This window comes from Capra hircus, chromosome 3, assembly GCF_001704415.2.
Source record: "Capra hircus breed San Clemente chromosome 3, ASM170441v1, whole genome shotgun sequence".
NCBI lineage: Eukaryota > Metazoa > Chordata > Mammalia > Artiodactyla > Bovidae > Capra > Capra hircus.
The window spans coordinates 8,952,911-8,968,735 of record NC_030810.1 but is presented as its reverse complement, the minus strand read 5'-3'; the positions used below and the strand labels follow the sequence as shown (position 1 = coordinate 8,968,735).

The following is a 15,825-nucleotide window of genomic DNA, read 5'->3' as shown; positions in this document are numbered from 1 at the left end:
CCCTCTTCTGGTTCAGTATCGAGTTCCTTAAAGCCAGGCTGTCTCTCTCGTGTCCTCATCCCCTTTTCTGCACAGAAACCCCTAGTACCTTAAGAAGCTGAAGCCACTGATGGAGAGAAGATTCCCCTCTGGGGCAGAGTTGATAAAACTGGCACATTACAACCCAGGGTGCCCAGTTAAATTTGAATTTCAAATAGATTTTAGTATAAGTATATCCCACATGTTGCATGGGATATACTTATACTTTAAAAACATAACAGATTTGTGTGTTTCTCTAAAATTCAAATTTAACTTGGAGTCCTGGATTTTAACTGGCAGCTCTACTCTGGGGCCTAGGATGTAACCTTTTTGATATTGCTTCTAAAGAATCTCAGGTGAAACAGGAGGCCATGGGGCCCCATGGTTATGAAGCGTCATGGAGAATTCCCACTGACAGCCCCTCTGCACCCTCTGCTAGTGGGATGAGGGATGTCTGTGAAGCCCCAGGTAGTGATGGTGGGAGGGTAGGGCCGCTGAGGGGTCTGACTGGGTGCAGGTCAGGCTTGTTCTAGGCCTGGCAAGGAGAAGAACTGTGCAGGTGTCCAGAGCACTGCCTCCATGCTGGGAACGCAGTGAAACAAACACGGGTCTTGAAGGTCAAGGTTGCAGCCTGATTAAGACGCAGGTGCTGAGGCCAAGGACTTCCCAGGTGGCGCTAGTGGTGGAGGACCTGCCTGCCAATGCCAGTAGACGTAAGAGACACGGGTTCGATCCCTGGGTTGGGAAGGTCCCCCGGAGGAGGGCATGGCAACTCAGGCCAGTATGCTTGCCTGGAGAATCCCGAGGATAGAGGAGCATGACCGGCTACAGTCCATAGGATCACAAAGAGTCAGACACAACTGAAGTGACTTAGTACACACACACACACTGAGGTCAAAGGGCTCAAGTGTCAACCCCCTGCCCTGATGCCAACCAGCCACGTGACACTGAGTCAGAATAGCCCCATTGTTCCTCATTCCCCTGTCCCCCCAAAGGGAATAGTCAGAGCCCCTCACAACAGGTAAGATGAAACAGGAGAGCCAGGTAAAGTACTGAGCAGAGTGCCCAGCTCATATGAGAAACCCAAAAGGTGACTGTTATTATTGCAACTAGCTGCATGACCCTTCAGCTCTCTAAACTCAGCTCTTTAGGGTAAAACCAGGTTCATAATACCAACCTAAAGAGTAGCTCTGAGCACTAACATAAATTCTATTTTAATGGGAAAGAGTGGTGACTGAACACACACACACACAAGCCTTATCCCGTAGCCAGCACAATGCCCGCTTTGCCCAGTGCCACACTGATGGGAAATGGAAATGGGATTTTGGTCTCAGTCCTCAGGTACGAACTGCCTATTTTGTCTTCTCTCTGCCCTCTTCCTGCCAGTCACCTCTGTCAAGGTCTCTCACCTACAGCCTCCTCCCCTTAAAGCCCCTTCCCATCCTGGACTCCCAGCAAAACTGATCTTTGCTTAGTTTTCCTTCTCAGTTGTGGGAGATGAGAGGAGGTTCCTGAGACGGTAACTGAATAGTCACGAGTTCACGGGTACCAGACTGTGGCCCATGGGCTGGGGGCCTGTTGTATAAGTAAAGCTTGGTTGGATCAGGTACTGTGTACAGCTGCTTTTGTAGCACAGTGAAAAAAGCTGAATCATTGGGCCAGAGACCATTAGGCAAGGCCAGAAGTATTTCCTCCCTGGTTCTTTACAGAAAAAGTGTGCCAACCCTTTGCTTTGCTTTGTTGCTCCCTATATATAATGCTCATTTTATATGCTCATAGTATACATTACATATATATACACACATATATTCAACACATTCCATTAGGGTACTCCCTTCCTGCCAGGCATTAAATCAAACGCTAGATAAATAAAGAATGCGTCATTCCTGCCCCTCGGGGAAGTCCAGAGATGAAAATAGACACCTAAACAAACAATTACAGGCAGGCTTAGCTCCCGTTTGGAAGCCAGGGTGTTGTAAATTAATGAATGATTGAATTGTAATGTCGTATGACAAGTGCAGGAATTGAAGTGCAAGTAAAACCCCGACTTAATTCTGCAAGTGGGTCCAAAAAATCCAATCATGTAAAATGTGGGCCTGTGAGATTGCAAAATTAACCAAATGACCGGAACGAGCCTATGTAGTTAGTGGGCTGGGAGTTCCAGGATTCTGGGAGCTGGTTGCCAATGACATTAAACCTGAATTTATATTCTATCAGGATGTCTTTTCCTGGAGTTTCCCAGTTTAGACAAGATCCTAAGGGTATCAAGGAGGGCTTCACAGAGGAAGTGGAGGGGGGCAGGATTAGGGGAACAGAAGATAAGGTAGAAAAGGTCAGCAGGGGTCAGATTATAGAAGGAGGAGCTGCCTGAGCCTAAGATTTGATTTATTCTGACAGCAATAGGAGGGCTCTCGTGGTTTTCTTTTCTCTTTCCTTTTATTAATTTTGATGGTTTCAAATATTATTTATTCGTACATTTATCATGCAGAGGACTGAGGACCTGCGTTTGCCTGTGTCTCTCAGTGGTAGGGGACCCACCTTGGGCACGTGTGCTCCGAAAGGGAGGACAGGCCAGGGCCGTGGTGAACTTGCCATTCTAGAAAGCTTACTGCAGTGTGAGTGCAGACAGTGCACTGGAGGGGGCAGGGCTAGCGGCAGGGCCATCAGAGTTGGGGTGCAGAAGCCCAGGGGAGAGATGATGAGGGTCCTCAAGTGAGAAGGAGAGAGAGGGCAAGTGTGACTTATGGAGGACAGCGATGTCCCAGGGAGAAGCCAGGCTTGCTGCTCTCGGAAGTCAAAGCCCAGTAACAAGAAAGGCTCTGGAAATTGAACAGTTCACAGCTGAGAGAGATAACCCAACCAGGCTAATGGAATAACCGACATGAGTAAGTTACCGCGAGTGGTTCTCACTTTCAGCTGCGCTCTCCAGTCACCCAGAGGAGCTTGGGCTCTTCGTCTGAAATTCCAGTTCAATAGGTGCGGGGACAGGCCTAGGCGTTGGTATTTTTATAAAACTCCCCATGTGCTCCTGATGCCGAAGGTTGCAAAATTGCAAACATGAGCCAAGAGAAAGGCTCACGGGGGAGAGTTTATGCCAGATGCTGGGCAGGAAGAGGCTTGGCAGGACAGGGCTCTGTGGACGTGTGAGTGGCATACCCTGTCTGAGGTCCTGGCACCCCTGCGTTCGTTTGATTGACAGGTAGCAGGAAACATACAGGACCAGGCTCCCTGGTGGTTCAGATGGTAAAGGATCCACCTGCGGTGCAGGAGACCCAGTTTCGATCCCTGGACCGGAGGCTCCCCTGGAGAAGGGAACGGCCACCCACTCCACTATTCGTGCTTGGAGAATTCCATGGACAGGGGAGCCTGCATCCTTGGGGTCGCAAAAGAGTCAGACATGAATGAGTGCCTAACACTGAACTAGGGTTTGACTTGCCTGGTTTTCACCCCAAGTCATTCCCATGAGGAGAATGAGTGTGAGTCTCCTCTGAGGACGTTTCAAGGTACACCAGTTACCATGAGCTCGATGTGGAACCATCAGTGCAAGCACGGCCTAGCACAGGTCAAAGTACATGGGCTCAGCAGCCAGGCGTTGCTGCGGACCCCCGGCTCCACCCCCAGCGAGCTACAGGGTCTCGGGAAATGTGCTCCTGCCTCTCTGGGCATCATACTCATCTCAACAAGGCATAATAGCCCTTCCCTCAGTGGTTTATTGCGAGGATTCAATAAGATCATTAAGTCACTCAATAAACTTTCATCAAGGTGTCATTATACATCAGGCGCTGTTCAAGGAACTAGGATACAAAAGGGAATAAAACAGATTCAAAAGATGCCTGTATTCATGGAGCTTATATCGTAGCCGAGTGAGACAAACAATAAACAATGCATCAGGTACCTACTGTATCAGATGTAGATGGGAGGAGAGGAAGTGGAGACAAGTACAGATAATTCTTTGGGACGGAACGATATACGGAGCCCTTGACAGTGAGGATACCACATAGTAAGTGTGCAGTTGTGTTTACCAGGCCAAACAGCTGAAAGCAAGGGGGGTTGCAAATGTTAACTAAGATATAATGTGAGATGAAGAAGTGCCTAGCCTGGCATAGGCACTCAGAAGGTAATGGATCTTATTCTTTCCTGCCCTGTCCATGCCCACTGCCCCTCTCTGTCACACACACACACACACACACACACACACACACACCACCATCTCCCCTGTCCATGCTGAGGGCTGGGGAAGAAGCAATCCTTCCTGCATCCTTTCTCCCAGCCACCCTGTCAGTTTGTATCAACCGTATGGCCATGAAGATCAAACAAGCTACCTGATGGAAGATGAGGAATCAGACATATGGAGGATGCTTGTCCAGAGAGCATAAACGACTCTTCATTATAATATGGCAACTAAAGTCTCAGATTAAAAATAAAAGAAGGCATGATGTAGCTTTTGCTGCATTCCAACCACAAAGGAGATTCATTGTCATACAATCACTGAGAATATCATGTTGATTGGCAAGAGGCTGGCTTTGTAGAAGGGACAAGATTCCCCACAGCTAATCTACAATGGAATTGTTCAATGTCAGGCACAGCTTTAATAATACTGTTCTCGGCTGCCTTGGATGTAAATATCCCACTCTTCATTTTGTAAGCAATCAAAGGGAAGTTTTATAGACAGGAGAGCATGAACAGTTATAATATCTGTGCCAAAAAAAAACACACGGGCAAAATCCAAAAATCAAAGAACACTGTGCCTTAGAAAGTCTGGCTTTGTGGCTTATCTCCAATCTCTGTCTGTCCAGCAAGTTGTGCATCAGACACATTACAAAAGACCACACTTTAAATGCTGCCCTTGACATTATTAAAAAGTACAAGATCGGCAAATCAGACTGGAGAAAAAAGACAGACAATTAAATCTGGACAGTCAGGTAATCACCCTTCATTTTGTCTCAGGGTCTAGAATAATGAAGGGAGGAAGGGAACTCTTGGTCATTAAGCACCTACTGTGTACTGGATGCTGTCTCTGTCAGAAGCAGTATTGTATTCCACAATGAAGAGTGTTGAATGATGGAGCCAGAAAGACCTAGATTCACAGCCTAGCTCTGCCCGTTTCTAGCTCTGTGGCCTTCGGGGAAGTTGCTTAAACTCTCTGTGCCTCAGTTTGTTTTTGTTTTATTTTTTCATCTATAAAATAAGAATAATAAGTATCGCACATGATTGTTTTGAGGATTAAGTAAAATAAATTTATAGCCTTGGGCCCAAAACATACCAGGGACTCAGTGGTGGGTATTATAAATCTAGCTTTATTTCATCTGTTCATCAGCCCTGTCAGGAGACCCCAGTTCAATTCCTGGGTCGAGAAGATTCGCTGGAGAAGGGAAAGGCTACCCACTCCAGTATTCTGGCTGGAGAATTCCATGGACTGTGTAGTCCATGGGGTCACAAAGAGTCAGACACAACTGAGCGACTTTCACACTCACTTCAAAGAGATGCTGAAGACCTAACCCCAGGACCTGTGGATATGACCCTCTTTGGAGATAGAGCCTTTGCAGATGATGGAGTTGAGAGGAGGCCATTGGAGTGTGTCCTAATCCAATATGGTTGGTATCCTTTTAACAAGGTGGAATTTGGACACAGGGAAACAAAGGGAAAATGCCCAGTGAAGGTGAAGGGTTGGATGGAAGCTTGGACAAGTCAAGGAACAGTAAAGTTTTCTAGATGATGACCAGAAGCTAAGAGGATTCCCTTACAAGTTTCAGAGGGATCATGACCCTGCTGACACCTTGATTTTGGACTTCTAGCCTCTGTAGCTGTGAGACAGTATCTGTTGTTTTAAGCCACCCAGTTTGTGGCACTTTGTTGTAGCATCCCTGGGAAGCTAATACAATCCACCCCTTCACTCTAGAGGAAGAAAAAGAAAGTATCCTCAATTTCAGATGAATAACTGAATGATGAAGCCCAGAGAGGTATAGTTTATGGCTCAAGATCACTCAGCTAGAGGTGGATGAGCTGCGATTTGAATCCAGGCCTCTCTGGGACCAACATCTGCCCTCTCTCCATGCCCTGTGTGGCCTCTCGGGAGCAAAGCTCAAGTTAAAAAAGGAGGTGGGGTTGGAAATGAGCTCCCCACTCATCACACCCAAGTCCCAGTGGAGGTGCCAGGTCAGAGTGGTCTGATTATGAACAGCTCATTAAGTAAAGAGCAGTGAGCACTTGAGAGTGACTTTTTAAAAAGAATCGAATTTTATTTATAGTGATGTTTCAGTCATTAATTTCAAAGGAAGAAAGCCCAAAGCAGAAGTCGGTTCATTAAAAATTTGACATTAGTAATTTAATTAAATGGGGTTTTGGCGTCTCGTTGCGGAAAATGAAACGTTAGTTCTACACCAGTTCTTAGCCCATTTCCCCAGGTTGGCTCCCTCCCCTAATCTTAGCTTGCTTTCTTCTCCAAATGTTTACCTGACCCACCCACTTGCACCCCCAGTACTCACACTCACATCACAGTCTCTCCCTCCGCTGTAGCCAGCAGCTTGGGATTGTGGGAAATGCCAAGGAAGCCGGCAGCAAGGGATTATGGGAAATGCCAAGGAAGCCGGCAGCAAAGGATTATAGGAAATGCCAAGGAAGCCAGCATCATGGGATCATGGGAAATGCTAAGGTATCCAGCAGCCCAAAGACTACATTCTTAGCTAGGCTAATAGGGTGATGAGGTCAGTCATTTTGTCTGGGTCATCTCACTTGTCAAAGGTAAAAAATAGGCAGGGAAGAGCTCTTTAGCCCTTAAGAGAGTTCTCTCACAAAAACATAAGCCATTTAAGGGCAGAGACCCTGTTGTCCAGTTCACTGGTCTATTACCAGCTTAGAGTGCAGCAGGCCCACACATTTTCATTGCATGAAGGAATTAATGCATCAAAGAGGAATTTTTCCAAACAACTAATTAATGGGCACTCAAATATATCCCTACAAGTACCAGACATTGTGTTAGGCTCACAGGGACTGCATGGCCCTACCTCACAGTGGAAGGACAACATCTGCCATTTTTGAGCACCTACTCTGTGCTGGGCACTGTGCCAGCCATGCATCGGCCATGGTCAGTAACCTGTCCTTTTTCAGTTGAGGAAAGTAAGGCTCAGTGAGGTCACGTGACTCAAGGCCAGGGAATAAGACAGTGACAGCACCTGGCTTCAGACCAGATTAAGCTAGTACCAAAGTCTACCCTTTCCTTCTACAAGGAGGGAGGAGAGGAGAAGGCAGAGGGAAAGCCTCCTTTCTGAGGGCTCTGAGATCAGTGTGGATGGCTGAGATGGTCCTGAAAAATAGCAATATGGGCTGGAAGAGGGTACATCAAGGACCAGGGAAGCTTTCTAGAATCCAGGCTGGTTATCTCCATTTCCTTATTTCTCGTCATTGCCACCCTTCCCCTCTTACTCCAGGCTCCCTGAACTCTTAGGTTGTCTCTGGCCTCAGGGTCTTTCCACATGGTATTTCCTCTGCCTGGAACACTCTTTGACCTAGCTAATTCTTACTAATCTCGCAAGGTTCAGCATAGACATCTCCTCTTCCAGGGAGCTGGCTCTGACTAACCCCTGACAGGGTTTGGTCCCCTGCCTGGTTCCTATCTCATCATAAGGGACTTAGAATACCTTTAAACATACGCATGTCCCACTGGCCTGGGAACTCAGATTCTCTTGTGTGGTACTCTCTGTATCCAGGCTCTAAGCTCTTTATATACCTCCACTTATTTAATTGTCACAACAACTCCAGAGGAAGGTACTGTTGTGAATTGCCGAGGAAACTGAGGCCCAGAGAGGTGAAGAGACTTGCTCAGGGCCCCACAGGTAGTAAGCCACCAGGGTGGGATGTGAACCCAAGCACTGAGGCTGTTAGGCCTCTACTTTCCACTGTCTTACTCTATGGCCTCTCAAGGCTGGTGGCCATAAACCATCGTCAGATGAAGTAATGGAGAAGTACTTTTAAGGCAAGTTTTCCCAGGTGGTGCAGTGCTAAAGAATCCTCCTGCCAAGCAGGAGATGCAGGAGACGTGGGGTTGATCCTTGGGTCCGGAACATTCCCTGGAGGAGGAAATGGCAACCCACTCCAGTATTCTTGCCTGGAGAATCCCATGGATGGGGGAGCCTGGAGGGCTACACTCCATGGGGTTGCAGCGTTGGACATGGCTTAGCAACTGAGCAAGCATGTGTGCACTTGGATGGCGGTCTGGACGCAGCTGTGAACACTTGTCCTCACCTTGTGGGGAGGTGTGGAATGGTGAGAGGTGGGACCTTCTGGGCACAGGCAGTTCCACCTTGAGGAAGAAAGGCACAGAGTAGGGGGAGCTGAGTCAGGGTGAAGGTGTGACTCAGGCACACAGGTGATGCACGCTCCCTTTCTCCCTCCTGACTGGCAGTCACGATGCTCTAGCACCCTCAGCAAGACTATTTCCTCTGCATAATGAATGAACGTTGGCAGCTGGCCGTTGCTGCTCTGGCTCAGGTGTGGTATTCTCCGGCTCCCCATTTTCCCCTTGAAACGGATCAGTCTGATCAGAACTCAGGTTCTTGTCTCCCTACCTCACTGCCTCTTTCCAGCACTAATTACCCCTTCAACTCCCCTAAACCCACTGGGCCAAACTCCTCTTCTGGCTGCCGGGGCAGATACGCATGAGGAAAGGACGCCGGGCTGAATGAGCGCCTACTCCATGCCACTGTCTGTGTCCCTGCCACGGTGTTTAGTGGGAAGGACTGTGGAGTCTGAGATCAGAGCAATCAAACCCAAGAGATTAAAGTGATTTCCCTGGGGCATCTCAAGTGATGGGATATACGTGTTACTGAACCAGGTTCCTTTTGCCCAACGCACAGCAAGCCACAGGGCTGAGATGCCAAGGTTTGCAGCAGAGAGAGGATTTATTCACAAAGTATCCGAGCGAGGAGATGGGAGAACAAGTCTCGGATCTGCCTTCCCAACGGGAAGTTTGGTTCACTTCAGTTCAGTCGCTCAGCCATGTCCGACTCTTTGTGACCCCATGGACTGCAGTACGCCAGGCCTCCCTGTCCATCACCAACTTCCAGAGTTTACTCAAACTCATGTCCATTGAGTCGGTGATGCCATCCAACCATCTCATACTCTGTCATCCCCTTCTCCTCTTGCCTTCAATCTTTTCCAGCATCAGGGTCTTTTCAAATGAGTCAGCTCTTCACATCAGGTGGCCAAAGGATTGGAGTTTCAGCTTCAGCATCAGTCCTTTCAATGAATATTCAGGACTGATTTCCTTTAGGATGGACTGGTTGGATCTCCTTGCAGTCCAAGGGATTCTCAAGAGTCTTCTCCAACACCACAGTTCAGAAGCATCAATTCTTCGGCACTCAGCTTTCTTTATAGTCCAACTCACATCCATACATGACCACTGGAAAAACCAAAGCCTTGACTAGATGGACCTTTGTTGGCAAAGTAATGTCTCTGCTTTTTAATATGCTGTCTAGGTTGGTCATAACTTTTCTTCCAAGGAGTAAGCATCTTTTAATTCAAAGACAAGGGCCTCAGGATATTTGTGGGATAGAGACTAGAGAAGCAAGGTGGTCTGAGGCTTGGGGAGCATGGGTAAAGGTGCTTGGGTAAAGGTGCAGTGATCACCCTTCTGCACACATGTAGCTAAGCTACAGGCCTCTGCACATTTTGAGGGCACTTAGCACCTTCTGAGGGTGTAGTTTTTTAGCCCTCTGATATCAAATGGTCACTGAGTGTTCACTCACACATGCCCAGTGAGAAAGTGGGTGGTGTTATTTAGTCTTGATTAGCTCAACCAGACACAAATTCCTGGAAAACAGTTCAGGCAGGCGTTTGTGGTTTGGGGTCTGTGCTCCTTGGAGGAGGACATGCAAACCTTTTGTAGCAACAGATTAAATGAACCTGAGTGGCGAAGGCAGGATACAGCTGTGACTGATTGAACTGATCCACAGCTTCAAACATACTTCACACCCAGGGCTGCTCATGAGAAAGGGCAGGAAACCTGGATGTCCGGGAATAAATTGCACTTGGGGATCCTTTTGAGCACGTGACCCCTGTGAGTATTCAGGGCCCAGGCAGCTGGGAGGGCACAGTCCTATCCTAAGGAAGAGAGGAGGCTTGGGGAGGGGGGTCGCCCAGGGAGGTGGCGCTCGGAGGCAGGGGGTCAGGGCTGGAGCCCCGTTCACGGGCTGCATCTCTCTTTCTGCTCACAGTGCTCCCCAGCCACACATGTGGGAACCCCGGGCGGCTACCCAACGGCGTCCAGCAGGGCTCTACCTTCAACCTCGGTGACAAGGTCCGCTACAGCTGCAACCCCGGCTTCTTCCTGGAGGGCCACGCTGTGCTCACCTGCCACGCTGGCTCCGAGAACAGTGCCACGTGGGACTTCCCACTGCCCTCCTGCCGAGGTAGGTGGCCAGGGCGGGTCTCAGGGGTGGATGGCCCCTGGGAGGCCTGGTGGACCTTCCAGTGGGAGCTGGTCTCTGTCTGCTCCAGCGGGGCGTGGGGTCCCCACCATGGGGAGTATGTGTCTTGGAGCCACCCAGGGCCCTCAGGGGCCCCACGTATTCTGGGGGCTTTTAGGCTTCATCAGACCTCCTAGCCCTCAGATGTGTACTCTGTCAGCCTCCTTCCTCCACATCAGCAAATTTATTTCTAGCTGGTCTGCCCTCCGCTCATGCCCTCCTGTCTTAGAAGAGACATCGTTTCTCTTCCTGTTACCGACGTGTCTCCCATGAATGGCTCTCTCCCAGCTGCTTTCCCCCTGACCTCACCCTGGCAGTTCTTTTCTTTAAATTCAGCCCCTCTCTCTGTTTTATGGTGTCCTCCTCTCAGCCTTCAAATATGCTCAGAACCTCTTTACCCCAACACTGCCCCCCAGGAAGCCCCACCTCCCTTCAGCGCTACGTCGACCTCAGCCTCCCAGCTGGGATGACCAGCTTGTCCTGGTTTCCCCAGCACATTCCCAATTCTTAGCTCCCAGAGTCCTGCATCATGGACAGCCCCCTCAGTTCCAGACAAACAGAGACAGTTGATCACTCTTTTCCCAGCCTATTTCTCCGTCTCCCCACAATAATCAAGCTTATTTCTAAAATAATTTCTCATGCCTCTTATCTGATGACAAAAATAGCGCATGATCATTTTAAGTGATCTTAGCAAATACAGAAAAGACCAAAGAAACAAAATTTGCCTGTTTTCACCATGATTTTCAAATATTCCCTTCCCATATTCTTCCTGGTTTTTTTTTTTTCTTTTTCAAATGGAAGAATAGCTGATTTATAATGTTGTGTTAGGTTTAGGTATAAAGCAAAGTGATCCAGGCTTCCCTGACAGCTCAGTTGGTAAAGAATCAGCCTGCAGTGCAGGAGACCCCAGTTCGATTCCTGGGTCAGGAAGATCCACTGGAGAAGGGGTAGGCTATCCACTCCAGTATTCTGGCCCAGAGAATTCCATGGACTGTGTGGTCCATGGAGTCACAGTCAGACACGACTGAGCGACTTTCATTTTCAAAGTGATTCAGATGTACATATATCTATATGGATTCCTTTTCAGATTATTTTCTATTATAGGTTGTTACACGCTGTTGAACATATTAATAGTTCCCTGTGCTATAGAGTAAGACCTGGTTATTTGTCTATTTTATAAGTAATAGTGTATGCCCAGTAATCCTAAACTCTGAATTTATCCTCCCCCACCCCTGGCTTCCCCTTTGGTAACCCTAAATCTGTTTGCTTCACCTGTGAGTCTGTTTTTGTTTTGAAAATAAGTTCATTCATATCACTCTTCTTAGACTCTACCTATGTGTGTGTGTGCGCATGCTCAGTCATGGCCAACTCTTGGCTGGTCTTCCCGGGGATGGAGTGGGCTGGGGTGATGGTTCTCCCCAGTGCTCACATCACAGCAGTAGTTCATGGGTGTGCGGAGCCTTTAGGGGTCACTACTCTCCCCCAGCTCACTCCTGACTCCTGTTCAGCCTCTCAGATGATGATAATTCTTCCCCCCTTCCTTTTCCACTGGCTTTTCCCCCCATCTTCACCTTAAATGCCAGAGTCTAGCATGGCCTCTTCACTGGGCACTTCTGGCATCTCTTGGAGTTTCTCACCCACTTTGCTGTGGGTGCTTAGTCGCTCAGTCGTGTCTGACTCTTTGTGACCCCATGGACTATAGCCCACCAGGCCCCTCTGTCAGTGGGATTTCCTAGGCAGGAATACTGGAGTGAGTTGCCATTTCCTTCTTCAAGGGATCTTCCCAACCCAGGGATCAAACCTGCATCTCCCACTTCCTGCATTGCAGGTGGATTCTTTACCCACTGAGCCATTGGGAAAGCCCACTAGCGCTGTTGCTTGAAGTGACACTTTGATCTCCAACCCTCCCTCTGTCCTAAGCATCTGGCCCACAATTATATCAAACTCTCCTGAAGCCCTCCCTTCAAATGAGGCATGTCCAAACTTAACACTTTCTATTTTCCTGAACCTGCTCTTTTTGTTGCCCTCCCCAACTCGGTGATGCGTGTTACCATTCAAGGTGGCCAAATCAGACGTGCCAGGGGCATCTGACACTCCTCACCCTCTTTGCTCCCAGCATCCTTAGTCTCCATGTCCTGACAAATCCTTCTCTGCACTGACCTTCCCCTCCACACCTCTGCCGCTTTTCAGGGGACCACGCTGCTGATGGTCCAGGCTCTCTCAGCTCTCGCCGTCTCACTGCAGAGGATCTCCAGCCCTCCAGCCCTCTCACCGCACACATTCTCCACTGCAGGAGTGAACTTCCTAAGACACAGATCTGACAGCATCACTTCATGCTTAGATTCCTGCCAGTGGCTCTTTATCACTGACAGGGTCAAGTTCACATTCCTTAGCATGGAGCACAAGACCCTTCTGGAAGGAGTCCCAGACCGATCTTTCTAAGTCATTTCTAGGTAGCTTGCAGTTAGCCACATCAGAAATGCTCCCTTCCAGAACACACAGTCTAAGGAAGTCAGCCAAGCACGTGAAATCTTACTTTCAGGAGGGCTTCGAGCCTTAGAGATTCCTAAGGGCCCAAGGGGGCTGAGATAAGGCTCTGTTCAAAACTGGGGTGGGGGCCAAAGCACTGTCCCATTCTCGGAGCCCTCAGAGCCCCCCATTCCCTACACTTCAGGGTCCGTTATTCTTATTCACTACATGGTGCATGAAGAGCTAAGAAGCATTCCCAATAATGTCCATGATTTTCTGAAAGTGATTTTCCAAAATGCCCTTCCTTAGAAGGCCAAACCAAAAGGAACAGAGAAGGGTGTTCCTCGTGTGCACAGACTTGGGGAGGATTAAAGCCTTTTGGCCTTTCTTCCTTTCTCATAAAACTCTTGGGGGATGGCATCTGTGAGTGGGTTAACTTCATCCACTGGGCAGTGGTCCGTAAATACTTGCTGAGTGAATGGATGGCTGGATGGGTCTAATTCACCATCAGAATTATGTAGGCCTACGAGCCCAAAGGAGAAATTACTGGCCTGGGTTAGCCCACCTGCCCAGCAGCTTGGGGTGACACGAGCTCTTTGGGTCCAAGGCTTCACAGAGAGTGTTGAAGGGTGGTGTACCTCTGCCTCAAACAGTATATGCCACCCGCCTGGCTGAAAGGAAGACTTGGAGAAACAGCCCAGACCAAGAGGGAACAGGGACCATCCGGGGCCTGGGGGCAGAGCAGGTGTGAGTCTGGCCTCTCGGGAGGCCCATCCCGAGGCTACTAGTCCATCAAGGCTTGGCCCAGCTGGCAAAGGGAAGGAGGCAAGATTTCCCATCAGTTTATGTTATTTTGGGGCATCTTTTCAAAGGCAGATGTCCTTGGGAGCCCTAAACTTGTTGAACCTTTCTGATTCACAAGGAAGGCCATGTGGATTTCAGTAATGGGCCTCTGACTTGTGAGGTGCATTGCCCTGGATCAAAAAAGGCTGCATGGGGGAAAGAAAGGGGTTCATATGCTCTGGGGGCTGAGAGGCAGATGGTGGAAAGAAAGCAGTCTGAACAAGAAAGACTTGGTCTCTAAGGTCCAAGTCCAGGCTGCTCCTAAACCCAGGGAGATGGGCATTTGGTCTGCAGCAAGTTGGGTGGCTAGTGCTCAGCTGTATTCCAAATGTTCTGGATCCAGGGAGAGGAACCTGCAAAATATGAGACAGAAGCAGAACGTCAGGCATGGAGAGAGCGTGGATTCAAACCTTCATTCAACTCGAGCCATGCCAGCTCAGAGCTGTGGCTCACCGGCCTGCCACCAAGCCCGAATCTTAAAGTCAGGACATGAGTACTAGCCTTAAAGGGTGATTGTGTACACATTTATTCACTCAGCATTTAACAACTTTTTTAAAAGATTTTTTTTTTGACATGGACCTTTTTTAAGTCTTTATTGAATTTGCTATAATATTGCTTCTGTTTTATGTTTTGATTTTTTAGCCATGAGGCATGTGGAACCTTAGCTTCTCAATCAGACATTGAACCCACACTCTCTGTGTTAGAAGACAAAGTCTTAACCACTGGACCTCCAAGGAAGTCCCAGGAGTTAATTTAACAGCTTCTGATTGAGTACCTACTCTGTGCTAGCTAGTCACTGACTCAATCTTTATTTATTAAATTCTTGTAAAGTGCCAGATATTGTTCTAGATGCAGAGAACTGCAGTGATGAAGTCAGACCAAGTTCCATGAGCTCATAGAGTTTACCCTTTAGCATCTGGGAGGCAGAAACAGGCAAAAGTCAAAGAAACAATTTTCAGATTACCACTGGAACTATGAGGGAGATGAAATAGCTAGTGACAAGGGAGGGAGCTATCAGGAGAGGACTCTCAGGAGGTGACATTTGAGCTGCGTCCTGCGTGACAGGGCTTCCCAGGTGGCGCTAGTGGTAAAGAACCTGCCTGCCAGTGTGGGAGATATCAAGAGACGCGGGTTCAATCCCTAGGTTGGAAAGATCCCCTGGAGGAGGGTATGCCAACCCACTGCGGTATTCTTGCCTGGAGAATCCATGGACAGAGGAGCCTGGCAGGCTGTAGTCTATGTGGTTGCATAGAGTCGGACTTGGCTGAAGTGACTTAGCATGCCTGAATGACAAGAAGGAGCCTATTGTGTGGAGACCTGGGGAAAGGAACCTCAGATGCAAAGACCCTCAGGTGGGAGAGAGCTTGGCATGTTAGAAGAAGAGAAAACCAGTCCATGGGGCAGTGTAGAGTCAGGGGAGGAGATGAGGGGAGTAGATGGGGCTGTGGACAAGTTTGGGACAAGAAGTTTGGGTTTGATTCAAAGTTCAGGAGGTAGCCAGGGAAGAGCTTTATGCAGAGGAGTGGCACAATTGAACTGACTTTTTTAAAAAAAGTTTGGATGATATAAAGGAGAGGGATTTTAGTTGGCAAGAGGCAAAACTGGGAAGCCAGTCAGGAGGCAGCTGTTGCAGGTGTGCAGGCTGGAGCTGATGCATCTCAGTCAAGGGCGGCCATGGCAGAGATGGCGGGAAGGGGGCAGGTTGGGTTTAGAGCACAGCCAGCAGGCTTGTGATGAAATGAATGCAGGTGTTGGTGGAACAAAGGTCAAGGTTGACTCCTAGGCTCTTTCTGGAGTGCTGGCAGGGTGGGGATGCCAGTAACCAAAATGGGGGTGACTGGGGCAGGGAGCAGAAAGTGTGTATCTTAAAGACAGTCAAGAGAGCTCATTTTGTCTAGGTCAAGTTTGAAAAGCCTATGATATCTCCAAGCAGAGGGTATCAGTTCTATGGCTAGAGGCAGTTCAGAGCTAGAAAGATCAGGAGAGGGGTAAGAGAGCCAGCATGGTGATAGAGATAGCTTAGAGGGCCTGG

At 48.7% G+C, this 15,825-nt stretch overlaps 1 protein-coding gene across 1 annotated transcript in view; it reads left to right on the top strand.

Moving 5' to 3' along the window:
* The window catches only part of CSMD2 (CUB and Sushi multiple domains 2), a 616,901-nt gene that overhangs the window by 166,345 nt on the left and 434,731 nt on the right, over positions 1-15,825 (top strand). Inside the window, exon 4 of the mRNA XM_018046480.1 lies at positions 10,230-10,424. Coding sequence (XP_017901969.1) covers positions 10,230-10,424 — 195 coding nt within the window. The remainder of the gene's footprint in view (positions 1-10,229; positions 10,425-15,825) is intronic.